This window comes from Pelodiscus sinensis, unplaced genomic scaffold, assembly GCF_049634645.1.
Source record: "Pelodiscus sinensis isolate JC-2024 unplaced genomic scaffold, ASM4963464v1 ctg73, whole genome shotgun sequence".
Classification (NCBI taxonomy): domain Eukaryota; kingdom Metazoa; phylum Chordata; order Testudines; family Trionychidae; genus Pelodiscus; species Pelodiscus sinensis.
The window spans coordinates 355,685-382,627 of NW_027465876.1; the positions used below are offsets into that span (position 1 = coordinate 355,685).

Consider the following 26,943-nt stretch of genomic DNA (forward strand, 5'->3'; position numbering starts at 1 on the left):
ATGTCCTGTCGCTGCAGGGCAGGGGCGAGCCACTCGCAGAGCTCCAGGAAGGTGTCCTCCTTCATCCTGAAGTTCTGGGTCCATTGTTGGTCTCCCCAGCGCTCCAGGACGATGCGGTCCCACCAGTCGCTGCTGATGTCCAGACGCCAGATGCAGCGGGGCACGCTGGTATCTGGGCACTGCTGCTGCTCCTCCACGGGTCCGGAAGAGGGCCTAGGGGTTGGGGTGCAGCAGATGCTGCCAGGTAGTCTCCAGCAATTGCTGCCAGGCTTGCAGCAAGACATCCAAAATTAGCACCAGAGTGCCCAGGGGCAGCTCCGGCTCCATGGTGCCGAGTGCTGTGGTGTCCTGAGTCAGGGGAACCAAAGCAAGCAGAGAAAAAAATTCTTTGCTGTCCCTCAGTAAGGTAGGCAAACAAGCAGGGAAAGCTGAGAACCAGCTGTCCAGGGGGGTCCCTTTGAGCACAAGCCTCAGATAGCCTCAGGCCGCAGCCACACAAAGCAACTACTGCCCTGATGCCCTGCTGGAACCAGTTTCAGTTGCTTTTAAATGCAATTCAGCATCCAATCAGTGTGGATGCGCTATTTTGAAATAACAAAACGCTATTTCAAAATGCTTTTTGTGCGTAAATGTGTTATTTCAAAATATCTTATTTCAAATTAACTATTTTGAACTAAGGGTATGTCTACACTACCCCGCTAGTTCGAACTAGCGGGGTAATGTATGCATACCGCACTTGCTAATGAAGCCCGGGATTTGAATTTCCCGGGCTTCATTAGCATAAGCGGGGAGCCGCCATTTTTAAATCCCCGCTGCTTCGAACCCCGTGTAGCGCGGCTACACGGGGCTCGAACTAGGTAGTTCGGACTAGGGTCCTATTCCGAACTACCGGTACTCCTCGTGAAACGAGGTGTACCGGTAGTTCGGAATAGGCACCCTAGTCCGAACTACCTAGTTCGAGCCCCGTGTAGCCGCGCTACACGGGGTTCGAAGCAGCGGGGATTTAAAAATGGCGGCTCCCCGCTTATGCTAATGAAGCCCGGGAAATTCAAATCCCGGGCTTCATTAGCAAGTGCGGTATGCATACATTACCCTCCTAGTTCGAACTAGGAGGGTAGTGTAGACATACCCTAAGATATTTCAAAATTTCGCTGTAGTGTAGACATACCCTTACAGAAAAAAACAATAAATGGTCTGGTAGCACTTTATAGACTAACAAAACATGTAGATGGGATCATGAGCTTTCGTGGGCACAGACCACTTCTTCAGATGACCGGAGTTGTAAATAGGGGATATGAAAACTCGAAATAAATAGGAGAGAGGAAAGAGAGGAGGGAGAAAAAGAAAAAAAGAAAAAAGGGAGGGAGGTGTGAGACAGCATCATTAAGTATCTGGTGAGTGAGTACTTAAACCTAAGTAGATGGAAGTAAATAGCTAGATGCTAAGACAGGAAGGACACCACTCAGGGTACGTCTACACTACAGCGCTAGTTCGAACTAACTTAGTTCGAATTAGTTAATTCGAACTAAGCTAGTTCGAACTAGCGCATCTAGAACTAAAAACTAGTTCGAACTAGCGTTTTGCTAGTTCGAACTAGCGCGTCCACACTGATTGGACGCAGGGGGGCATTTAAGGGCAGCTGAAACCGGTTCTGGCAGGGCATCAGGTCAGCAGTTGCTTTGTGTGGCTGCTGTCTGAGGCTATCTGAGGCTCGTGCTTAAAGGGACCCCCCCTGGACAGCCGGTTCTCAGCTTTTCCTGCTTGCTTGCCAACCTCGCCGAGGGACAGCAAAGCGTCGGTCTCTGTGCCCGTCTGTGTCGGTGCTTCCCTTCGGGGGGGACTGCCGCAGGTGGCAACATGGAGCCACGGCTCGCCCTGCACCTTCTGGTGCACGTTCTGGACTTGCTACTGCAAGCCTGCCAGCAATGGCTCGAGGCTGCCTGGCACCACCTGGGGAACGTCAGCCCCCTGCCTCTCCGCCTGGCCGCCCTGGGGGCCGTGGAGGAGCCGCGGCGGCGCCCCGGCACCGGCGTGCCCCGCCGCATCTGGCGTCTGGACACCAGCAGCGACTGGTGGGACCGCATCGTCCTGGAGCGCTGGGACGACCGACAGTGGACCCAGAACTTTAGGATGAGGAGGGACACCTTCCTGGAGCTCTGCGAGTGGCTCGCCCCTGCCCTGCAAAGAAGGGACACTCGCATGAGGCCCGCCATCCCCCTCCAGAAGCGGGTGGCCATCGCCCTCTGGAAGCTCTCCACGCCGGACAGCTACCGATCCGTCGGGAACCAGTTCGGCGTGGGGAGATCCACTGTCGGAGCGGTGCTCATGCAGGTACGGCGCTCGTCGGCCACCGAGCCGGGGGGGAGGGGGGCTGCGAGGAGGGGATGGGCCGCCCCAGGGACAAAGGGGGGGGCGGGAGGAGGCGAAAGCGCCCCGCACCGGAGGGGTCGGGCTGTCCCGGCCGTACTACACGCCGCCAGGGGGGTTGCTTCCGGGAGTGGGGCGCGGGGCACTGCCAGGGCACGCACGCTCCCAGCCACCCGGGCGCCCCACTGATTGACGCTTTGCTGTGTCTCTCTCCGCAGGTGGTCAAGGCCATCAACCGGGTGCTGCTCCGCAGGGTGGTCCGCCTCGCCAACCCGGATGCCGTCATCCGGGGATTCGGCGCCCTCGGCTTCCCCAACTGCGGGGGGGCCATCGACGGGACGCACATCCCCATCCGTGCCCCGGAACACCAGGCGTCCCGGTACGTGAACCGCAAGGGGTACTTCTCCGTCATCCTGCAGGCCGTATGTGACCACCGGGGACAGTTGACGGACATAAATGTGGGCTGGTCCGGCAAAGCACACGACGCCCGGGTGTACCGGAACTCCTCCGTGTGCCAGCGGCTGCAGGACGGGACCTTCTTCCCCGACCGCCACATCAGGGTCGGGGACGTGGACATGCCCGTCTGCCTGGTGGGGGATGCCGCCTACCCACTGCAGCCCTGGCTCATGAAGCCCTACACGGGACACCTCAATCCCTCCCGCCAGGCCTTCAATAACAGGCTGAGCAGGGCCCGCATCGTGGTGGAGGGGGCCTTCGGGCGACTGAAAGCCCGCTTTCGATGCCTCCTCACCCGTCTGGACCTGGCCGAGCACAACATCCCTCCCGTGGTGGCGGCATGTTGTGTGCTCCACAATTTGTGTGAGCGGAAGGGGGAGGCTTTCTTGCCAGCCTGGATGGCTGAGGCTGACCGCATGGCTGGACACTACGGTCAGCCCCGCACCGCCGCCGTCCGGGAAGCCCAGCGGGGGGCCATCCGGATCCGGGAAGCCCTGCGGGAGAGCTTCCAGGTGGAGGAGGAGGAGGACTGACCTCTCCCTGCATGCCCCACCGGGGCCTTCTTCCACCCTACCCCCCCCTTCCCCTTTCCCCTCCCTACCTACTGTCAAATAAAGACACCTGTTTTTCCAACAAAAACGTCTGTTTATTTCACAGAACTGGGGTGGGGGAGGGAGGAATGAAGGTGGGAGAAGGGAGGGGGAAACCTGGGACGAGGGAGCTGGGAGGGGAGGGGAGGGAAGGGAGGAAGGGAAAGGAAAGCTCAGGGGTGGGAGTCTGGGTGCCTCTCCCGTCTCGCCACACTGCGGGTCCGGGGGCGTCGGTGGGGAATGGTTGTGGAGGGGGGGGCAGAGAGGACAGGGGGTGTGGAGGAAGCAGGAGCGGAAGCAGGAGGAGCAAGAGGGGGAGCAGGAGGAGCAAGAGGGGGAGCAGGAGGAGCAAGAGGGGGAGCAGGGGGAGCAAGAGGGGGAGCAAGAGGGGGAGCAGGAGGAGCAAGAGGGGGAGCAAGAGGGGGAGCAAGAGGAGCAAGAGGGGGAGCAGGGGGAGCAAGAGGGGGAGCAAGAGGGGGAGCAAGAGGAGCAAGAGGGGGAGCAGGAGGAGCAAGAGGGGGAGCAGGAGGAGCAAGAGGGGGAGCAAGAGGGGGAGCAGGGGGAGGAGGAAATGGAAAGCGGTCTAGCAGGCTCTGGAGGTGGCCTCGCAGGGCACGGCCCTGCTCCTCCAGGGCCTCCAGACTCCTCTGGCGCAGCCTGAGGTCCTCCTGGACCCAGTGGTCCTGGAGACGGAGCTGTCGGTCCAGGAACCGGAGATGCCGCCTCTGGTAGTCCTCCTGGTTCCTGGCTGTCCTGCTTGCCCGGGCGCGGGCGGCTGCTGCAGGCGGTGTGGTGCGCCCTGCAGTCCCTGGTGCTGCAGCTGTGGTGCAAGAAGACCAGCGGTCAATTACCCCAGGGGCCCAGGTGTGTGAAACCCAGCTCCCCTCTGCAAGGCCAGGGCCCCTGCAGGATCCCCAGCTGCTGCTCCGTGGTGGGCAAGGCCCAGGCGCACGGTCCCGGGGCTCCCTCTCGCCCCAGCCCCCCGTACACATAAGGGGAACACGAGGGTACTCACAGGTGGACGCCTCCCCGGCCTCTGATGATGCAGGCGAGCGGCTCTGTGGGGTGCCTCGGGGGTCCCGGGTCCTGGGAAGGCTGGCAGCAGGCTCCTGGCTCTCAGAGCCCTCTTGCTCCTCCTCGGTGTCCAGGAGCGGTCCCTCTGCCCCGGGGTCAATCACGTCCCGGGGGGCAGGGACGGCATGAGGCCCCAGGATGCGGTCCAGGGCATGGAAGTGGGGGCAGGCCTCCGGGTCAGCCCCTGGCAGGCAGGCCCGGGAGTAGGACTGCCGCAAGTCTTTAATCTTGCAGCGCACCTGCTCCCGGCTGCGCTGGTGGCCCCTGGCGGCCAGGCTGGCAGCCATGCGTCCATAGACGGCCGCGTTCCGGTGGCTAGTGCGGAGATCGTGGACATTTGAGGCTTCCCCCCAAACCTCGATGAGGTCCACGATCTCCGCACTTGACCAGGCGGGCGCCCGCCTTGTGCGCCCCCGGGCAGGCTCCCGGGAGCCGCCAGGCTGGTCGTGGGGAGCAGTGGAGGGCTGGGAGCCCTCGGATGGCTGGCTCATGGTGTGGCAGGTGCAGGCTGTGCAGGCACGGGTGCTGGCAGCCTTGCAACTGGCACAAAGTGAGTAGCCAGCCCGTGGCCCTTTAAGGGCTCCGGGGCCGGGAGGGGGGCAATAGAGTTTCCCTGGTGTTGGCCAGAGTGGCCACCAGGGAAACCTGGGAAGCCTTAGCCTCCCACTAGTTCGAACTAAAGGGCTACACAGCCCTTAGTTCGAACTAGCTAGTTCGAACTAGGCGTTAGTCCTCGTAAAATGAGGTTTACCTAGTTCGAACTAAGCGCTCCGTTAGTTCGAATTAAGTTCGAACTAACGGAGCGCTAGTGTAGCGCATAGGAAAGTTAGTTCGAACTAACGTCCGTTAGTTCGAACTAACTTTCTAGTGTAGACATACCCTCAGGGAGCTGTTAGCACCTTCAGTGGTTATGAAGCAGGTCGTGTCCTAGCCAGCCCATATCAGGGCTGAGTTCATTAGTATGTGAATTGAATTTGTGGATGACCTGAGATTCTAATCCTTCCCTATGTATTTGGCTTGTGGAGCTGGCCTGTGACAAGATAGCTACCTGTAGGTCTGCTAAAGTATGTTTAGGTAAGCAGAAGTGTTCACCAACTGGCTTTTGTGTGTTTCCTTTACGTATATCTGATTTGTGTCCATTGGTTCTTTCCCGCAGAGACCGTCCAGTTTGTCCAATATCTATGGCAGTGGGGCACTGCCGGCGTTTGATGGCATAGATCAAATTACTAGATGTGCAGTCAAATGACCCTTTGATTTTGTGGCTTATGTTGTTTGTTCCAGTGATGAATTTGTCAGTGTAGATATGTGGGCAAAGTTGGCATCTTTTTGGTTGCAGGCCCGGGTTCCTGGAGGGTTATGATGTGGTTGTGTGGCATGGTTATCAGAAATAACACATTTCAGGTTGGGGGGTTGTCTGTAAGCAACAAAAGGTTTTTCTCCCAAGGCCTATGAGAGCGAGGGATCATTTTCCAAGAAGGGTTGTAGATTGTGCATAGTGCGTTGGAGGGGTCTGACTTGTGGCCTGGAGGTAACGACAAGAGGAGTTCTGTTTTCTCTTTTGGATCTGTCTTGAAGTAGTTCATGTCTGGGGTGGGGTGTTTTTTTTTTGGCTCTGTCCATTTGTTTCTTCACTTCCCCAGGTGGGTATCTCAGTTTTAGGGATGCTCTGTAAAGATCCTGTAGGTGATTGTCTCTGTCTGTGGGGTCGGAGCAAATTTTTCTTTTTCTCCTGCCTCTCCTTCCCCTCTCCTATTTATTTCGAGTCTTCATAGCCCCTATTCATCACTCCGGTCATCTGAAGAGGTGGGCTGTGCCCACGAAAGCTCATGATCTCATCTCCATCTCCATGTTTTGTGAGTCTATAAAGTGCTACCAGACCCCACAGACAGAGAGAGAGGGAACTTCTAGAAGTGAAATGAATGCATACAATTCATCTCCTTGGTGTAACTCGGAAACTTCTGCAGGGCCATGCAGGTGACATCAGCCCCCTGAGAGCCTGGGGATGGGTGGGGTTGAGAAGCAGGGGATTGTGTGGCCAATGAGCACTCGTGTGCATTTGCAGTGTTAGCACTCATCACCCAACAGTTAATGGGCCCACCCCAAGTTAGTGTCAAAGAGGGAGGAAACTCAGAGCTAGAACAAGAGTTTGCAGGATGGCCTTCGGGACCATCGTTAGGGTCTATGGGGCCCTAGGCAGTAGTATTAAACTGGTGGCCCCGTGGTCCATGGCAGCCCGGGACTAACAGGGGAGGGGATGTTTTTAGAGATGTGATTTTTCAATCTTCAGCGCCATGCTAATGAAGCACTTTAAACCAAACTGAGACCCTGTAGACTACACAGCACATTTTTGCCAGCATATCCCTGGGGTTGGCAAATGCCTGAGAACGTTTCGTTCCCCCGGGACCGGCGCAGCGTGGATGTTCTGCTCAGAGCTCTGGCATGCTCTGTCACTTTCGGCTGACTGGCCCGTCTCCCAACGAAGCAGAGCCACAGATCAGGGTAGGAAAAGCAGGGCCAGACTGAGCCGTTCCGGCGCCCCGGGAAGACAGTTTAAGTGCCCCCCGGGTTGGAGGAGGGCACATGCGCAGGCCCGTCCCCACCCGGCACGTGGGGCAGGGTGCATGGAGCTGGCGGCGGCAGGACACATGTGCCCGGCCTGGCCCGGCCAGGCTATTAGCTGGCACGCAACCCGGGGCAGGCCCCTGTGGCTGCAGGGGGGGGGAAGGGCACTGCTGGCCGGCACTGCGGGGGTTAATGCGGCCCCTGCCCCGGGCGGCTGCTCCAGGATGGCTGCTGGGAGCTGCTGTAGCCCGCGATCCAGGAGCCGGGCACACGGCGCCTGTGGCAGCAATAGGGGGCGCTGTGGCCCCTTACAGCTGCCATCCGGCACCCCCCATAGGTTGGCGTCCTGGGCAGCTGCCCAGCTAACCCCCCCGAATCCGGCCCTGAGGAACAGGTTGGTAGGTGGACATGAGGGCGAGGGGTGCCCCGGACTTATGGCTAGGTCGGCTCTGCTGGCCTTTCCCCGTCAGCTCCTAGCAGGTGGTCCAGTGAGTCAGAACGGGAAGGCGCTAGAGGGCTGGAGATCTGGGTTCTGTGCTAAGGGCCGGGAGGGAAGGAGGCTGGGAGTCAGGACGCCTGTTGGTAGAGCCCTGCACAGATACAAAACCTGTATCCGCATCTGTCTCTGCAAACGTGAGCTGTGGTCTGTGCGGACCTGCACGCATACGGATACCCCAGAGATATGGTCTAGGTACAAAACCCGGATGTGTGCAAAGGAGCCGTGGATATCTGCATTCACATCCGCGGCTCTACTCATTGGAGAATGGGGTGGGAAGTCGAGACTTCTGGCCTTTGTTTCTCTCCCTATACGGTACCTTACGCCTTCTCTGGTGTTGCACAGTGAGTCACTTGGCTCACCAGGCTTCAGTTTCCTTCCAATATCTGTAGCCAGGGAAGGCAGGGTGGGGTGCAGTAACAGTCAGACTGTGATCCCTGTGCACTCCCAGACCCATGTGTACAGCAGAGCATGGAGCCGGGCAAGGGGATTTGCTTTATTGACTCTGTAAGCAGAAAGGTGCCAGCGTGTGACCAAGTATGAACCCGCAGGCCCCGCTGGCTCTCTGTGCTGGTGGCTCACTGGAGGCATGGCCATGAGACTTGTCACTGCTCCCCCTGCCACCAGTGGTAAAACTGGTCCTTCAGGATGTCTGTGTAGGTCCCCGCAGCCGACGTGGTTTTGTCATAGATGTCCCTGGGAAGGAAAACAGAGGGAATGAGCCACTCCCATGTGAGCGAGCTGGTCCCTGCGGGATTGTCTGCACTGTTCACATCATTATCCAATAGTCTGTGGTTCGCCTGCAGCCAGCACCAAACCACTGACCCATGGCCGTTCTAGGGCCCTTCGTGCCATCGGGCAGCACAGAGGAGCTTCAGCCACTCCTCAGTGCCCTCTGCTCAGGGGGCCGACGCCGTGCTGGCCTGTGGCCTCCATCTCCGCTTTCCAGAGCGTGAGAACATGAGACCCGCCACAGAGCTCCACCTAGCCCAGTGTCCTGTCTGCTGACCGTGGCCAATGCCAGGTGCCCCAGAGCCAATCACCAAGGGATCCAGCTTCTGACACACACAGGCCAGGGACACCCTCCCTGCCCAGCCTGGCTAACGGCCATTGATGGGCCTAAACAAACTTAAAAACACCAACTAGCCAAGCAGCACACTGAAGACTAACAAAACACGTGGATGGTATCACGAGCCTTTGTGGGGTCAACTCACTTCTTCAGATGATGAAGTGGATTGTACCCACAAAAGCTCATGATACCAGCTACGTGTTTTGTTCGTCTTTAAGGTGCTGCTAGACTATTCATTGTTTTTTAAGTTTTTCCAGTTACAGACTAACTCAGCTACCCCTCTGAAGTTAATAGACTTGTCCTCCATGAGTTTGTCTAGCTCTTTTTGAAACCCTTATATAGTCTTGACCTTTACAACATCCTCTGGCAAGGAGTTCCACAGGTTGACTGTGCACTGTGTGAAGAAAAACTTCCTTTGGTTTGTTTTATACCTATTTCATTTGGTGACCCCTAGTTCTTGTGTAATGAGGAGTAAACAACACTTCCTTACTAAAGTGCCACCCAATTACTTGTTATTCTTCCTTATTTATTTTCCTCACACCCATCATGATTTTATAGACCTCAGTCATATCCTTCCTAGTTGTCTCTTGTCCCAGTCTTCTTAATCTCTCCCCATACAGCAGGAATGCCAAACTCCTAATCATTCTGTTATTTTCTGAACCTTTTCCTAGTCCAATCTATCTTTTTTGACATGAGGCAACCACATCTGCATGCAGTATTCAAGCAGTGGGTGTAACACAGATTTATAGAGGGGCAACGTGATGTTTCTGTCTTAATATCCATCTCTTTCTCAATGATCCCTAGCATGGCTGTTTGCTTTTTCTGACGGCTGCTGCACACTGAGTGGATGTTTTCAGAGAACTGTCCACAGTGACTCCAAGAGCTCTCTCCTAAGTGGTAACATCTAAATTAGTCCCCAGTATTTCATACGTCTAGTTGGGATTATGTTTTCCAGTGGGCATTACTTTCCATGTATCAACATTACAATTCATCAGCCTTTTTGTTGCCCAATCACTTAGTTTGGCGAGATCCTTTGGAAGCTCTTCAGTCTGCTTGGGATTTAACTGTCTGGAGGACAGTAACCCGCCTGGCACTCCCACCTCCCAGGCCACTCACTCCTCGGGGTATCTCAGCTCTAGGTAACGCCGCCAGGAAGCACCGGCAGCTTCCACTGGCTACCCCTTACCAGGATCTGACCCTGTCCAGCCAGCCCTGCACCACTGAATTCAGCTGCTCCCAGTAATTCTTGGCAACTTCCTGGATCTGAGAGAATGAGTCCTGAGCCTCACGCTTCTGCAGTCGGTAACTGGCAGCCTCTGCGGAGACAGAAAACGGTGCTGAGGTCTCTCTGGCGGAGGAGGGGCCACACCCAGGGGACAGCTGCTGATACACTGGGATTGGGAGGGCAGAGACAAACTGGCAATGCTGAATCCTCATGATGTTCTGGTCTATAAAGCCCCATCCTTGCCCCACAGGCCTCTGTGCTGCACAAGATGCAAAACCACAGGGGCCAGCAGGGGGGTTGTGCTTCATGCAGAACGGAAATTGGCCTGTTTCCAGCTGGACAGGTGAATGCTTCCTCTCCCCACTTCCCCCAGGGGGTAAGTGACATGCTAAGCACAAGCCAGGAGAGGCAATTATTGCTGAAATGCACCATGGAATCTAACTCGGTGTTTATCAAAGGGTGGGTGGCGAGCCCCAGAAGGGTCTTGAAAAGCAATTAAACAAATCATATTACAATTCTAACGTGTGTTGTAGTGCGGTACAATCGTATAACAATTCTAACGTGTGTTGTAGTGCGGTACAATCGTATTACAATTCTAACGTGTGTTGTAGTGCGGTACAATCGTATAACAATTCTAACGTGTGTTGTAGTGCGGTACAATCGTATTACAATTCTAACGTGTTGTAGTGCGGTACAACTGCCTTACAAGTCTAACGTGTTGTAGTACAGTACAATCGTATTACAAGTCTAACGTGTTGTAGTGTGGGACACTCGTATTACAGTTCTAAATTATACTGTAGTACTATACAGTAATATCACTATACTAAAGCCAAACATTAATTTTAAAAAAGCATTTCCCGAGTAACTTCCTGGTGACCAAAATCTTTGCCAAGTGAAGGTCAAATGTAGCCGTTGTATTCGACAAGCTTAACCCTGTTATCTTTTTTAACTCCAGTTGCCAGAGACCAAAAATTCTCCATTTTGGGCCAAAGCCCAAGAGATGTACTTGAAACGGGACTTTTCTTTGAAAATGTCTGTTTTGGGGACAAAAGCATGTTGGGGATTTTTTGGAAGAAATCGGCGTGAAGGAGTCTAGGGCTGAGCGGCCCCCAACTCCAGGGAAAGTGGTGGTGGCGAGGCGGGGATGCCAGCACCTCAAACACTGAAAATCAGGCCCCACAATCAGTAGCCCTTTTGGCAAATATTAGGTTGGGGCCTCTGGACTGTGCTGGGCCTGGGGAAAAGGGGAGGGGGAAGAATCACATGCTCTGGAATAGGGGAACCAGAGGAGACATCGTCAGGAGTTTAATCCGCGTCTCCGGTTTCAGGGACTTTCCCCTCGCCGGCAGCTCTTACCAGCACAGGACAGCAGCAACAGGACAAAGACCACTGCCATTCTCAGCTCCATTCGCCTCATGCTTGCTGGAAAATGAAGCCCTGAGATTAATTCAGCTTTCTCCCTCTGCACTGGGTTTGCATGCAGCCGATCAGGCTGCGCTGAGCCTTCCTCTCGCCTGCACGTCTTGCACTGGGGCCCTGCTCACACGAGGGATGTTCAAATGCATTTTTCTAAGTGTGTAACCACTGAAATTTTCACCAGTTACACGTTTACATGCTGGACAGGGGCGGGGGGAGGGCAGGCGGAAGCTGAAGCTCACAGGGAGCTGACTTACATGGTTCCCACCTCCCCTCCCCACCTCCCTGCTGCTGCCTCTGTATCAGCACCCACAGGCACAGTGGGGGGGCGTGCAGCTCCGTGGGGCTGGCACACACAGGGAGCCAGCATGAAAGCCTGCAGCCCGTGCATACAGCCTCCTCCCCACAGTGGGATGCAGCGGTGGGGGAGAGGGCAGTGGTTCTGTGGGAGCTGGCATGCGCTGAGAGGAGGGGGGCGGGGAAGGGTTAATCAGTGAGCCCGTGCTGTACTTGGAACACGTTCACATCCCTAGTATCGGGGGGGGGGGGGGGGAGTGTGGCTGCTCCCCTCTAGCGCACACACCAGTTGCACAAAGCTGGCCCAGCAGAGTTGGGATTCCCCACCCATGTCACGCCCCTCCAGCCTGGCCCCCTGCCACACTCCGTGGGCATCACCCCCCGAGTCTGAGAGGGGATGCCTCATGCCCATAGCAACAGTACCAAGCTTCCCAGGTTTAAACCCTTCTGACAGCTCTGGGTAGCCACATTCTGCTTAGGCGCATCCCTTCCTTCCAGATTCCTGCCGAGTGCTTGTCCTCAGCGCCCTCTTGTGTCAGGGGGTTCCACAGGCCAATCGGGCACCTGCTATTTCCCAGTCTCCTGGGCTGTGTCTAGACTGGCATGATTTTCCGCAAATGCTTTTAATGGAAAAGTTTTCCGTTAAAAGCATTTGCAGAAAAAAGCATCTAGATTGGCACGGACACTTTTCTGCAAAAGCACTGTTTGTGGAAAAGCGTCCATGCCAATCTAGACGCGCTTTTGTGCAAAAAAAGCCCCAATCACCATTTTCACCATTGGGGCTTTTTTGTGCAAAACAAATCTGAGCTGTCTACGCTGGCCCTCTTGAGCATAGTATTTCCGCAAGAAGCACTGATTTCTTACATGAGATCGTCAGGGTTCTTGCAGAAAATCAAGTGGCCAGTGTAGACAGCTGGCAAGTTTTTCTGCAAAAGCAGCTGCCAGTCTAGATGCAGCCATGGAGTTTAAGGCCAGAAGAAACCACTAGAGAATCCAGTCTGACCTTCTCTGCACCCCAGGCCAGCCAGTGCAACCCAGGCACTCCTCTGCTGAGCCCCGGGGCTGTTACAGCAGCGCATTCCAGTCTTCTCGGCAGCGACCAGCAGACACCAAGGTGCCAGCATCTTCCTGAGAGCTGAGTGTCTGCTGCCACTTGCACTGGCTGGGAACCCCGCTAACTAGGGATGGAAGCTGGCCTGGAAGTATCTAGGGGAATGCATACATTACCCCCTAGTTCGAACTAGGGGGTAGTGTAGACATACCCTAGCTTCCTTTCCATGGAGCTGCCTGGGAGCCAGGCCCGGGGCCACAAGGGACCATACCTGTTCTACAGAGCGTGGCTCCTTCCTGAGACTCAAGCCAGGCAGGGAAACCTACAAGCCAATGATACATGCCCAGCTGGTAACGGAGACACAGAACCTGGCGTTTGCAGGCCAGGGAACCCCAGCAAACCCGAGGGGTGGGGGGCATGTTCCTAGCCAAACCCCTGCTGGGACCCGCCCTGCGAGGCAGCTGCTTCCCTTGTGGCTTTTCCAGGCCAGGGAGCATCAATCCAGAGGGGTCAGCCTGCCAGCCCAGCGCCTGGTCCCTCTCCAAGCCCAGGCATGGCAGCCCAGGAGGAGAGGCAGGTGGACCATGTGGCCCGTGGGAGAGGTACTCACCCTTGGCTGGAGGTTGCTGCTCGCTCTGGCTCCAGGGCGGGGGCCAGCTAATTTATAGCGTGCTTGTTGAAGCGCTGAGCCCTCCTTTCCCAAAAGCAGCTCCATCAATGACACAACCTCACCGTCCCAGCTCAAAGTCCAGGCAAACACAGCCACTCTGGCCTGGCGACTGATCGACCAGCTCCACACAACCCCCTCCCACTGCCGCCGGGTGGGACCGAGCCCTTCAGAACCCCACCACCGAGCCCTTCAGACCCTGTGGGACCGGCTCCTCCCCCGCAAAATCATCCCCTTAATCCCTCACCCCCGAGCCTGTCCTTCCCCCCAGGCCACTCCCCCACCTCTCAGCAGAGCAAAAGAGCCCCCCAGTCCTGTTCACCTCAGCTGCTTCTCCCTGGCCCCTCAGCACTGCCCCGGGTGTGGTCCAGATCCGGTCCCACTGCCAGCTCGGCTCAGCTCAGGGAGCGCGGCCCAAGGATGACCCATGGTGCCAGGGCAGCCTAGGCCACATCCCACTTCAGCCCATGTGCTGGGCCTCTGCCCTGGGGCATAGCCCCATCCCCTCTAGCTGAGTGGTCTGAGGCTATTGGCTGCCCCACCGTGCCCCTAGGAGGGGATTTCCCTGGCAAGGCCCTCATGACTGCCGATGCCCCTTGATGGGAGGTGAGGTGTGTGGATGGGTCAGGCCGAACAGGCACACTGCTCTTGGTGACTTTTATTAGCAAGGCATCTCTCTTCAAGGCATAGGAAGGGAGCCAGGACTCCTGGGTTCTCTCCCAGCTCCGGGAGGGCAGTAGGGGCTGGTGGTTAGAGCAGGAGCAGGGGCCAGGACTCCTGGCTTCTCTCCCAGCTCTGGGAGGGCAGTAGGGGCTGGTGGTTAGAGCAGGAGCAGGGGCCAGGACTCCTGGCTTCTCTCCCAGCTCCGGGAGGGCAGTAGGGGCTGGTGGTTAGAGCAGGAGCAGGGGCCAGGACTCCTGGCTTCTCTCCCAGCTCTGGGAGGGCAGTAGGGACTGGTGGTTAGAGCAGGAGCAGGGGCCAGGACTCCTGGCTTCTCTCCCAGCTCCGGGAGGGCAGTAGGGGCTGGGGGTTGGGGGGAAACCCTGGCTTCCTTTTCCAGCTGTGCTGCTGGCCCCCTGTGTAACCAGAGAGACGGGTGGCTGGGTCATGGGCCAGGACGCCTTAGTGCTAACTTGTACACACCCGCCCAGAGGTCTGTGCAAGCGCAAAAAGGCTACGGCTACACTACATGCCTTCTGCGCAGGAGCACGTCCACACCTCAAAGCACTTGGCAACAGCGATGTGCTTCTGCGCTAGCAAGCGTCCACACTGCATGGGTGCTCTTGCACACGCACTGATGGCCATTCACAGACCGGCCACCCGACCACCTGTGCTTTCTCCTCTGGAGCGTCCATGCTGCATGGGTGCTCTTGCACACGCACTGATGGCCATTCACAGACCGGCCACCCGACCACCTGTGCTTTCTCCTCTGGAGCGTCCACGCTGCATGGGTGCTCTTGCACACGCACTGATGGCCATTCACAGACCGGCCACCCGACCACCTGTGCTTTCTCCTCTGGAGCGTCCACACTGCATGGGTGCTCTTGCACACGCACTGATGGCCATTCACAGACCGGCCACCCGACCACCTGTGCTTTGTCCTCTGGAGCGTCCACGCTGCATGGGTGCTCTTGCACACGCACTGATGGCCATTCACAGACCGGCCACCCGACCACCTGTGCTTTGTCCTCTGGAGCGTCCACGCTGCATGGGTGCTCTCGCACACGCACTGATGGCCATTCACAGACCGGCCACCCGACCACCTGTGCTTTCTCCACACTTGCCTTCCGCACAAGAACTCTTGCACCGAAGGGAGTTACGCCTCATGAAACGAGGCTTACAGGGCCTGACAACAAAGGGTTCTGGGGTCAGCTGATCCCCGTCTAGATGACTGCGCTGTGCCGACAATCAGCTGAATGACACAGCGCGGCGGCCATTTGATGTAAATGAAGCGGCGATTATGGGTCTGTCTACACTACAAAGTTAATTTGAACTAACAGACGTTAGTTCAAATTAACTTTGATAGGCGCTACACTAGCAAACCGCTAGTTCAAACTTAATTCGAACTAGCGGAGCGCTTAGTTTGAACTAGGTAAACCTCATTGTACAAGGACTAAGCCTAGTTCGAACTTACTAGTTCGAATTAAGGGGTGTGTAGCCCCTTAATTCGAACTAGTGGGAGGCTAGCCCTCCCCAGCTTTCCCTGGTGGCCACTCTGGCCAACACCAGGGAAACTCGTCTGCCCCCCTCCCGGCCCCGGACCCCTTAAAGGGGCACGGGCTGGCTATGGTGCCCGTGCCAGGTGCAAGCCTGCCAGCACCCAGCCAGCAGACCCTGCACCTGGCACGGATCGAGCCACCCACCTGATGCCCCCCAGCCCTCCCCCTCTTCCCAGGACCAGGCTGGCAGCTCTCGGGAGCTTGCCCAGGACCGCAAGAGGCGGGCACCCGCCTGGTCCAGTGCAGACATCGTGGACCTCGTCCACAACCTCCGTACTAGGCACAGGAAAGCGGCCGTCCAGGGCAGGAGAGCTGCCAGCCTGGCCACCCAGGAGCAGGTTTGCATGAAAATCAAGGTGGTCCACTGAGACCCCCGACCCTGAGCCCTGAGCTTAGAATGGCCGTACTGGGTCAGACCAAAGGTCCATCTAGCCCAGTAGCCTGTCTGCCGACAGCGGCCAACCCTAGGGACCCTGGAGGGGATGGACCAAAGACAGTGACCAAGCCATTTGTCTCGTGCCATCCATCTCCAGCCTTCCACAAACTTCGGGCAGGGACACCACTCCTACCCCCTGGCTAATACCACTCCATGGACCCAACCTCCATCACTTTATCTCACTTCTCTTTAAACTCTGTTCTAGTTCTAGCCTTCACAGCCTCCTGCAGCAAGGAGTTCCACAGGTTGACTATTTGCTTTGTCAAGAAGAACTTTCTCTTATTAGTTTGAAGTCTGCTACCCATTCCTTTCCTTTGGTGTCCTCTAGTCCTTCTATTATGGGAACTAATGAAGAACTTTTCTGTATGCACCCGCTCCACCCCACTCATGCTTTTATAGACCCTTATCATATCCCCCCTCCATCTCCTCTTTTCTAAGCTGAAAAGTCCCAGTCTCTTTAGCCTGTCTTCATATGGGACCTGTTCCAAACCCCTCATCATTGTAGTTGCCCTCCCCTCTCCCACCCTCTCTCTTCCCCTCTCCCACCTCCTTTTCCCAGTCTCCCCCAGTTTTTTCAATAAAGAGAGATTCTGTTTTTGAACACAATTGTCCTTTATTTTGTACATCAGGAAGGGGGGCTAGGGAGGGGTAAGTGGAAGGAGGTGAGGGAGGAATGGGGTACGAGCCCCCGATGGGGAGGACTAGGCTGGCTCTGTGGGCTTCTGGGGGTGGAACCTCTCCTGCAGCCCCCCAATTGCCCCCTCTCCTCAGATGGCAGCCTGCGGCAAGTGCAGCCGGTCTGATGGCCGAGTGGTGTGATGTGCCCAGTGTGGGTACTCCAGGCAATCCAAGCCAGGACTGCTTTGCAAGCGGGGCACCCCTGAGAACTGTCTGTCCGGGGTGGGGGTCGGGTCCCTTTAAGCACAGCCCTCGGCTAGCCTGAGACAGCAGCTCCATGCTCTAAGTCCTCCTCTGATGCCCTGCTGGCACTGCTTCCGGCCAGCCTTAACCCCGGTTCAGGGTCCACTCTGTGTGGACTTGCTAGTTCGAATTAGCAAAACGCTAATTCAAACTAGTTTTTTAGTCTGGATGCGTTAGTTCGAATTAGCGCTGTAGTGTAGACAGACCCTATGTAAATCGCCGCTTCATTTTGCTATGTCTAGTAAACTCATCCACATGGCTCCGTCGACGGAGCCGTGTCGTCTAGACACACCCCTGATTTCCTTGCATAAAAGTGCATTTGAGGTGTGGACGCTCCAAGGGGTTTTATGCAAAAACCTTGCAGTGTGGACGTAGCCCAAGAGATGAGGGGCCAATAAAAGCCCCTTCCCTGGACCAGTATGGCCAGAGCAGCTGGGTGAGTCATTCCAGCTTCTCTTGTCTCGGGGGGGACGTCTACACTACAAAGTGAATTCGAACTAACAGCCGTTAGTTCAAATTAACTTTCCTAGGCGCGACACAGGCAACCTGCTACTTCCAACTTCATTCCTACGAGCGGAGCGCTTAATTCGAACCAGGGAAACCTCATTCTACGAGGACTAACGCCTAGTTCCAATTAACTAGTTTGAATTAAGGGCTGTGTAGCCACGTAATTCGAACTAGTGGGAGGCTAGCCCTCCCCAGCTTCCCAGCTAGCCCTCTTCTGCCCCCCTCCCGGCCCCGGAGCCCTTAAAGGGGCACGGGCTGGCTACGGTGCCCGTGCCAGGTGCAAGCCTGCCAGCACCCAGCCAGCAGACCCTGCACCTGGCACGGCACGAGCCAGCCACCCGCTGCCACCCAGCCCTCCCCCTCTTCCCGGGACCAGGCTGGCGGCTCCCAGGAGCCTGCCCGGGGCTGCAAGAGGCGGGCGCCCGCCTGGTCTAGTGCGGAGATCGTGGACCTCATCAAGGTTTGGGGGAGGCCTCCAACATCCACGACCTCCACACTAGGCACAGGAAAGCGGCCGTCTAGGGCAGGAGAGCTGCCAGCCTGGCCACCAAAGGCCACATGCGAACCCAGGAGCAGGTTTGCAGGAAAATCAAGGTGGTCCAGTGAGACCCCGACCCTGAGCCCTGAGCTTAGAACATAAGAACATAAGAACGGCAGCACTGGGTCAGACTAAAGGTCCATCTAGCCAAGTGGTCCCCAACCTTTAGAGGCTCCCGGGCGCCCGGGGGGTGGGGCCGCGCGTCCGGGGGCATGCCAGGGGACGGGGATGCCCTTGCATCCGGCGCCGGTGCTGGCATGTGCCCCAGGGCCGGGGCTGAGGCCACCTGAGCGCCTTGTGCCGTGGGCCCGGGGCCGCCGCCCGAGCCACGTGCCTGGGGCCGGCACCGGCGCTGCTCGAGCGCTGAGTGCCCGCATGTGCCCCGGGGCTGGGGCTGGTGAGCGCCGCGCACCCGGCGCCGGTGCATGTCATGCACCTGGGGCCAGCGTCTCCCGTGCGCCACGCGCTGGGGGCGGGGCTGGTTCAGGTTGTCGGTGGGCACGCACAAATGCCCCGGCGGGTGCCATGGCACCCGCGGGCACCACGTTGGGGACCACTGATCTAGCCCAGTGGCCTGTCTGCCGACAGCGGCCAACACCAGCTGGGGGAGGCGGGGCACGGCTCAGTGATGGAAGGGTGCAGGTTAAAGGGACTGATCCGTCCACTCGCACATCTCCCCACTTCCCCTCCACCCATCTCCATACGCACTCACCAACTATCCATCCTTCTCACTAGCGCCCTGCACCACACTATCAGCTACCTGCCCAGGGAAGGGGCTTTGTCCCCCCATTGAGTCTGCCCGCCCTTTTGAGACTGGCGGGTGTCCCGAGGAGCTGCTGTGCACCTGTGTAATTCTTCTCCCTTTTGAGACTGGCGTGTGTCCCGAGGAGCTGCTGTGCACCTGTGTAATTCTTCTCCCTTTTGAGACTGGCGGGTGTCCCGAGGAGCTGCTGTGCACCTGTGTAATTCTTCTCCCTTTTGAGACTGGCAGGTGTCCCGAGGAGCTGCTGTGCACCTGTGTAATTCTTCTCCCTTTTGAGACTGGCAGGTGTCCCGAAGAGCTGCTGTGCACCTGTGTAATTCTTCTCCCTTTTGAGACTGGCGTGTGTCCCGAGGAGCTGCTGTGCACCTGTGTAATTCTTCTCCCTTTTGAGACTGGCGGGTGTCCCGAGGAGCTGCTGTGCACCTGTGTAATTCTTCTCCCTTTTGAGACTGGCGTGTGTCCCAAAGAGCTGCTGTGCACCTGTGTAATTCTTCTCCCTTTTGAGACTGGCGGGTGTCCCGAGGAGCTGCTGTGCACCTGTGTAATTCTTCTCCCTTTTGAGACTGGCGGGTGTCCCGAGGAGCTGCTGTGCACCTGTGTAATTCTTCTCCCTTTTGAGACTGGCAGGTGTCCCGAGGAGCTGCTGTGCACCTGTGTAATTCTTCTCCCTTTTGAGACTGGCGTGTGTCCCAAAGAGCTGCTGTGCACCTGTGTAATTCTTCTCCCTTTTGAGACTGGCGTGTGTCCCGAAGAGCTGCTGTGCACCTGTGTAATTCTTCTCCCTTTTGAGACTGGCGGGTGTCCCGAGGAGCTGCTGTGCACCTGTGTAATTCTTCTCCCTTTTGAGACTGGCGGGTGTCCCGAGGAGCTGCTGTGCACCTGTGTAATTCTTCTCCCTTTTGAGACTGGCGGGTGTCCCGAGGAGCTGCTGTGCACCTGTGTAATTCTTCTCCCTTTTGAGACTGGCAGGTGTCCCGAGGAGCTGCTGTGCACCTGTGTAATTCTTCTCCCTTTTGAGACTGGCATGTGTCCCGAGGAGCTGCTGTGCACCTGTGTAATTCTTCTCCCTTTTGAGACTGGCAGGTGTCCCGAAGAGCTGCTGTGCACCTGTGTAATTCTTCTCCCTTTTGAGACTGGCGGGTGTCCCGAGGAGCTGCTGTGCACCTGTGTAATTCTTCTCCCTTTTGAGACTGGCGGGTGTCCCGAGGAGCTGCTGTGCACCTGTGTAATTCTTCTCCCTTTTGAGACTGGCGGGTGTCCCGAGGAGCTGCTGTGCACCTGTGTAATTCTTCTCCCTTTTGAGACTGGCGGGTGTCCCGAGGAGCTGCTGTGCACCTGTGTAATTCTTCTCCCTTTTGAGACTGGCGGGTGTCCCGAGGAGCTGCTGTGCACCTGTGTAATTCTTCCCCCTTTTGAGACTGGCAGGTGCCCCGAGGAGCTGCTGTGCACCTGTGTAATTCTTCCCCCTTTTGAGACTGGCGGGTGTCCCGAGGAGCTGCTGTGCACCTGTGTAATTCTCCCTTTTGAGACTGGCAGGTGTCCCAAGGAGCTGCTGTGCACCTGTGTAATTCTTCTCCCTTTTGAGACTGGCAGGTGCCCCGAGGAGCTGCTGTGCACCTGTGTAATTCTTCTCCCTTTTGAGACTGGCAGGTGTCCCGAGGAGCTGCTGTGCACCTGTGTAATTCTTCTCCCTTTTGAGACTGGCAGGTGTCCCGAGGAGCTGCTGTGCACCTGTGTAATTCTTCTCCCTTTTGAGACTGGCGGGTGTCCCGAGGGGCTGCTGTGCACCTGTGTAATTCTTCTCCCTTTTGAGACTGGCAGGTGTCCCGAGGAGCTGCTGTGCACCTGTGTAATTCTTCTCCCTTTTCAGACTGGCGGGTGTCCCGAGGAGCTGCTGTGCACCTGTGTAATTCTTCTTCCTTTTGCTGCGCCCTGCTCGGCTGGCCACATGCAAAGCTGCAGCGCAGTGGAGTCCTAGGGAGGGTGACAGGCAGAGCTACATCTCCCTGCTGGGTCCCAGGCACATTGCTGGGACCCTCCAGTGCCTGCCTGTTTGTGCCTCTTCTCCAGCAGCGCAGGGCCATTGTGTCAGTGGGCACTGCTCCATCGCCGCCGCCATCGGCTTGGCCCCAGCAGATGCGGGGGGACAATCCTACTGAGCTCCTGCACATGCATGGAGGAATTTACTGGTGAAAGCAACACCCAGCAGGGAGGTGTCCCCTGCACAGCTCTTCAGCATGCCTGGGGCTCTTGCTCAGCAGACACACGTGTCCTGTGCTGCACACCTCGTGCAAACACCATCCCCATTCACACACCCTTTCCCTAGAGCTCCCACCTGTATCCAAAAGGCAACGCTCATTAGGCTCCCTTTACTAATGGAGCCTCTGACTTTTACTGGGAGGTTCCTGCATGCTGCAATCTAACCCTAGAGACTACATCTCCCAGGATGCCTTGGGAAAAAGGAGGGAACTGTTGCTCTCTTCCAAGCAGTGGAGGGAGAGTAGGGGGAGGAGGGCTCTAGGTTGGTTAGAGGAGCCAGATTCCTGGTGTGGAGCCTTTTCCAGGCCAGGAGCTGCTGCTGGAACCTAGAGCCTGCTGAGGCTTGGCTCTAGCAGGCTGCTCCAGGGGGTGCTGGTGATTGTCCCTGGAAGGCAGTGCCAGTGGCCAGGAAGGGCCTGCAGAACTCTGCATAGAAGGTACTGTGAGTAACTGGCTGTTTGGGGGAGTGCTGCCTGGGACAGAGCCCAGCAAACAGACTGACAGGCCGAGTGACCAGCCCAGGGCACCAGAGCTGCTGGCATTTGGTGGGGCCCTGCTCCAGTGCCAGAGGGATTGTGCTGCTGGCTGCCTGCTGGGACTGACACACACAACCTGCCGGGCACTGTCTCCACTCCAGCTGCAGCCCGGCAAGCAGGCGTCCAGGACTCTGGCGCCAGAGGAATGCACACTCGGGGTAAATGCCCGTTAGACACGTGTCATTTATTTCTGTGCACTTTGCTAACGGGTTTCGTGCAGTGTTAGTCTGTTAAACCCTGTTTCTTTAAGTGCTTAAGTAAAGGTGTGTTAATCCTCGTTTAATCAATTAGATGCATCTTATGCATAATTGTTGGTTTGGAGTTAGAGCCAGATTATTACTGGAAGCAGTTTATTCCTGGAGGCTCCCAGGGCGCACCATTGAGTGTGTACAGGGCCAGCCCAGTGGAGGCACTGCCCGTGTATATTCCTTTAGAACACACGTCGGCAACCCCCAGCACGCGTGCCACAAGTGGCCACGAGCCAATTTCCGGTGGCATGCAGGGCAGGAGCTCAGCCTCCCTCGCAGCTGCCGCTCCAGCCTTAGCCACGCAGCTACACGCTGGAGCACTAGCTCTGGCTTCCTGCTGGGGGGGGAGGAGAGGCGTCCCTCAGGCTGCCCCGCCGAGTTTAATCCCCCTCCCCCTTCCAGGATACAGGCTTCTTGCGTCGGGAGGGGGCAAGGCTAGGGTGCCAGTGTCAGGCTGGCAGCTGCCCCAGGGCCTGGCAATTCCTGTCCAGAGCTGCAGACCCTTTAAATTGCTGCTGGAGCTCCCTGAGTGGCGCTAAAGGGCTGGTGGGGGAAGGCCAGACCCTGCCCCTTGCACCCAAGGCCCCGCTCTTTCGAGACGCATAGAGCTGGGGACCCGCAATTCTGTCAGCCCCCTCCCTGCCAGTGCCAACCCTTCCATTGCTCTCTGCCTGGTAAGCGGCTTTCCAAATGCCCATAATCGCTCAAGTGGCGGCTTCGTCCTTCTTTAAAGCAAGACTGGCTCCCTGCAGGCATGTGCCTGTCCCCTTCCGGAGCTCTCTTCAGGCTGCGCAGGCAAACCCGCCAGGGAGAGAATGTGCTGGGCGGGAAGGGCTGATGTCGGGGTGTCTCCTTCCCCACCCTCGAGGCGGGTTGTTTCCTGCTGCTGTCTGAATGTACAAGACAGCGCATGCGGACGCTCCCCGAAGCACACAGTCCCCCCCCCGCAAAGCCGCTGTCAATGCAATACGATGGACCGTGGGAACCTGGACCGTGGTGCTGCCTGGCCCAAAGTCCCCAGCAGCCAGTTGCCCAGTGGGATAGCTACCCACAATGCACTGCTCTCTGTGCCGTTGCAAGAGCTGCTAATGTGGACGTGCTCTGTGGTATAGGGGAGCTGTCTGCTTTGTACCTTGTGTTTCTGCCTGGCTGTGTGATGTGATGTGGGATCCCCGATGACTCACCCAGGTGTGTTGGCTGCAGACACCTGAGGGCCAGCCTGAGACAGCCCTGTCCCCAGAGAGAGACAGGCTGTGTCTACACTGGCCACTTATTCCGGAAAATCAGCCGCTTTTCCGGAATAACTTGCCAGCTGTCTACACTGGCCCTTGAATTTCCGGAAAAGCACTGACCATCTCATGTAAAATCATCAGTGCTTTTCCGGAAAAACTATGCTGCTTTCATTCGGGCAAAAGTCCTGTTCCGGAAAAGGGCCAGTGTCGACAGCCCAGATTTCTTTTCCGCAAAAAAGCCCCGATCGCGAAAATGACGACCGGGGCTTTTTTGCGGAAAAGCGCGTCTACATTGGCACGGATGAGAGGAGACTGGGAGCAGGAAGCAGGGTGCAGGGCCTGGGAACCCCCCAGAGGAGTAAGCCTGTCTGCTCTCAGTGCCTGTGCTGACATCGCTCCTGTGCTGCGCCGTGTCCCTGAGAACCAATCAAACCTTCCACTCGACTGGCCGGCTGAGGGTCCCCTCTGGCTGCGGACGGGGTGCAGGGTCGGGGGCTCCCCAAGGCGCCGTCACATGCTCCACTATCACAAGGAGCACAGTGTGGACACACGGCATCAGGGCTTTAATGAAACAGGCAGAGCTTGCGGGTGAAGACAAGGCCTTTCTCATGGAATTAAAGCTTCCTGGGCAGTCCCTGTAGGCTGCCCACCACGGGGGTCCAAAGGGCTATTGATTTAAGTAGCAAAGGGATGAGCAGGCAAGTTGCTGGGAGCCAAACTCCTGCCCCCAAGGTCACTGTGATCGGGACTTTTGCAATATTTGCTCCTGGTCATTTATTAACCAGCTTTAAAGCCGTTTAAAACAGGAGTGCGGGTCACTGCTGGGCCAATGCAGGAGGGCCAAGGACTTCACAGATGCTCAGTGATTTATAGCAGTGGAGAAGCTGCGTGACCATGCCCCAGCCTGCTTAGCGCCAGGCCTCTCCAGTCACTTGTGGTTAGGGACTGACACTGTTTTCCTAGCCCCTCCCCTGCTCCTTGGGATCGCGTCACCCTCATTAACAATCATCACGAGCAGCACTCGCCTCCACTTGCCAGGGGCCTCACCGCACCCAGCATCTCCTGGACAGACATGAAGACGAAGGGACGTCCCTTGCAATGCAGGAGCATTGGCTGCCGCAAACCCAGCCTCACCACCCTGCAGTTCCTGCATGCAGCAGGGCCACGAGACCGTCCCGTGGTGGGTCCCTAAGGGCTGGTCCTGGCAGCACGTGTCTGCCACCCAGGAAGGCAGAAGCGCTTCCCTCCACACAGCATCTAGCCTGGGAGTGGGGCCACGGTGACGGGGTGACACAGCTCCTCCACGTGTAGTCCAGGGCTGGCTAAGAGAGACTCTCCCGCGCCACTGTCTGGACTGCAGGTGACCCCTGGCTAATCGTGGCAGGGCTGGCTAAGAGAGACTCTCCCCTGCCACTGTCTGGATTGCAGGTGACCCCTGGCTAATCCTGGCAGGGCTGGCTAAGAGAGACTCTCCCGCGTCACTGTCTGGATTGCAGGTGACCCCTGGCTAATCCTGGCAGGGCTGGCTAAGAGAGACTCTCCCGCGTCACTGTCTGGATTGCAGGTGACCCCTGGCTAATCCCGGCAGGGCTGGCTAAGAGAGACTCTCCCGCGTCACTGTCTGGATTGCAGGTGACCCCTGGCTAATCCCGGCAGGGATGGCTAAGAGAGACTCTCCCCTGCCACTGTCTGGATTGCAGGTGACCCCTGGCTAATCCTGGCAGGGCTGGCTAAGAGAGACTCTCCCCTGCCACTGTCTGGATTGCAGGTGACCCCTGGCTAATCCTGGCAGGGCTGGCTAAGAGAGACTCTCCCGTGTCACTGTCTGGATTGCAGGTGACCCCTGGCTAATCCCGGCAGGGCTGGCTAAGAGAGACTCTCCCCTGCCACTGTCTGGATTGCAGGTGACCCCTGGCTAATCCCGGCAGGGCTGGCTAAGAGAGACTCTCCCCTGCCACTGTCTGGATTGCAGGTGACCCCTGGCTAATCCCGGCAGGGCTGGCTAAGAGAGACTCTCCCCTGCCACTGTCTGGATTGCAGGTGACCCCTGGCTAATCCTGGCAGGGCTGGCTAAGAGAGACTCTCCCCTGCCACTGTCTGGATTGCAGGTGACCCCTGGCTAATCCCGGCAGGGCTGGCTAAGAGAGACTCTCCCCTGCCACTGTCTGGATTGCAGGTGACCCCTGGCTAATCCTGGCAGGGCTGGCTAAGAGAGACTCTCCCGCGTCACTGTCTGGATTGCAGGTGACCCCTGGCTAATCCTGGCAGGGCTGGCTAAGAGAGACTCTCCCCTGCCACTGTCTGGATTGCAGGTGACCCCTGGCTAATCCCGGCAGGGCTGGCTAAGAGAGACTCTCCCGCGTCACTGTCTGGTTTGCAGGTGACCCCTGGCTAATCCCGGCAGGGCTGGCTAAGAGAGACTCTCCCCTGCCACTGTCTGGATTGCAGGTGACCCCTGGCTAATCCCGGCAGGGCTGGCTAAGAGAGACTCTCCCCTGCCACTGTCTGGATTGCAGGTGACCCCTGGCTAATCCTGGCAGGGCTGGCTAAGAGAGACTCTCCCCTGCCACTGTCTGGATTGCAGGTGACCCCTGGCTAATCCCGGCAGGGCTGGCTAAGAGAGACTCTCCCCTGCCACTGTCTGGATTGCAGGTGACCCCTGGCTAATCCCGGCAGGGCTGGCTAAGAGAGACTCTCCCCTGCCACTGTCTGGATTGCAGGTGACCCCTGGCTAATCCCGGCAGGGCTGGCTAAGAGAGACTCTCCCCTGCCACTGCCTGGATTGCAGGTGACCCCTGGCTAATCCTGGCAGGGCTGGCTAAGAGAGACTCTCCCCTGCCACTGTCTGGATTGCAGGTGACCCCTGGCTAATCCTGGCAGGGCTGGCTAAGAGAGACTCTCCCCTGCCACTGTCTGGATTGCAGGTGACCCCTGGCTAATCCTGGCAGGGCTGGCTAAGAGAGACTCTCCCCTGCCACTGTCTGGATTGCAGGTGACCCCTGGCTAATCCCGGCAGGGCTGGCTAAGAGAGACTCTCCCCTGCCACTGTCTGGATTGCAGGTGACCCCTGGCTAATCCTGGCAGGGCTGGCTAAGAGAGACTCTCCCCTGCCACTGTCTGGATTGCAGGTGACCCCTGGCTAATCCCGGCAGGGCTGGCTAAGAGAGACTCTCCCCTGCCACTGTCTGGATTGCAGGTGACCCCTGGCTAATCCCGGCAGGGCTGGCTAAGAGAGACTCTCCCCTGCCACTGTCTGGATTGCAGGTGACCCCTGGCTAATCCCGGCAGGGCTGGCTAAGAGAGACTCTCCCCTGCCACTGCCTGGATTGCAGGTGACCCCTGGCTAATCCTGGCAGGGCTGGCTAAGAGAGACTCTCCCCTGCCACTGTCTGGATTGCAGGTGACCCCTGGCTAATCCTGGCAGGGCTGGCTAAGAGAGACTCTCCCCTGCCACTGTCTGGATTGCAGGTGACCCCTGGCTAATCCTGGCAGGGCTGGCTAAGAGAGACTCTCCCCTGCCACTGTCTGGATTGCAGGTGACCCCTGGCTAATCCCGGCAGGGCTGGCTAAGAGAGACTCTCCCCTGCCACTGTCTGGATTGCAGGTGACCCCTGGCTAATCCTGGCAGGGCTGGCTAAGAGAGACTCTCCCCTGCCACTGTCTGGATTGCAGGTGACCCCTGGCTAATCCTGGCAGGGCTGGCTAAGAGAGACTCTCCCCTGCCACTGTCTGGATTACAGGTGACCCCTGGCTGGGCTGCAAACCCCCCTCCGGGAATTGGTGTCACTTGAATTCCCTGCCACCAGCGGTGAGGTTAGAGGGCCCCCTGGCGGCCCTGCGCTCGCCCTTTGCGTCAATATCCATTGGGCCAGCTACGGGAACTACAGGTGGGACCTCCCTGGTCCAACATCCTCGGGAACTGACTGCTCCCGGATGAGGGATTTTTCTGGACCAGGGAGGTCTTTTCAGGGCCCCCCGTCACTCCTCTCCTCGCTTCCTGGCTCCCTCCCACAG

General features: G+C 57.5%; 1 protein-coding gene and 1 long non-coding RNA gene across 4 annotated transcripts in view; both read right to left on the reverse strand.

The window, feature by feature from the left end:
- Positions 1-26,943, reverse strand: part of LOC142824214 (uncharacterized) — a 252,464-nt gene that overhangs the window by 85,851 nt on the left and 139,670 nt on the right. The window lies entirely within an intron of this gene.
- APOC2 (apolipoprotein C2) lies at positions 8,022-13,318 on the reverse strand. 2 transcript variants are annotated; one of them, XM_014570861.3, is made up of 5 exons: positions 13,214-13,318; positions 12,875-12,925; positions 11,196-11,261; positions 9,801-9,930; positions 8,022-8,241 (listed from the first exon to the last, which is right to left on the reverse strand). In XM_014570861.3, the coding sequence occupies exons 3-5, from the start codon at positions 11,254-11,256 to the stop codon at positions 8,151-8,153; spliced, it is 282 nt and encodes a 93-aa protein (XP_014426347.1). In that variant the 5' UTR covers positions 11,257-11,261; positions 12,875-12,925; positions 13,214-13,318; the 3' UTR covers positions 8,022-8,150. The 2 variants fall into 2 exon arrangements, with proteins under 2 accessions (XP_014426347.1, XP_006117934.1); XM_006117872.4 differs by lacking the exon at positions 12,875-12,925 and having other exon boundaries at positions 13,214-13,276.

Coding starts and splice junctions, on each gene's coding strand:
- APOC2 (XM_014570861.3), bottom strand. CDS start 11,256: ATGAGGCGAATGGAGCTGAGAATGGCAGTGGTCTTTGTCCTGTTGCTG. Junction 9,931..11,195: donor GTTGCTGCTGTCCTGTGCTG/GTAAGAGCTGCC, acceptor CTGTCTCCGCAG/AGGCTGCCAGTTACCGACTG. Junction 8,242..9,800: donor CTGGACAGGGTCAGATCCTG/GTAAGGGGTAGC, acceptor TTTCCTTCCCAG/GGACATCTATGACAAAACCA.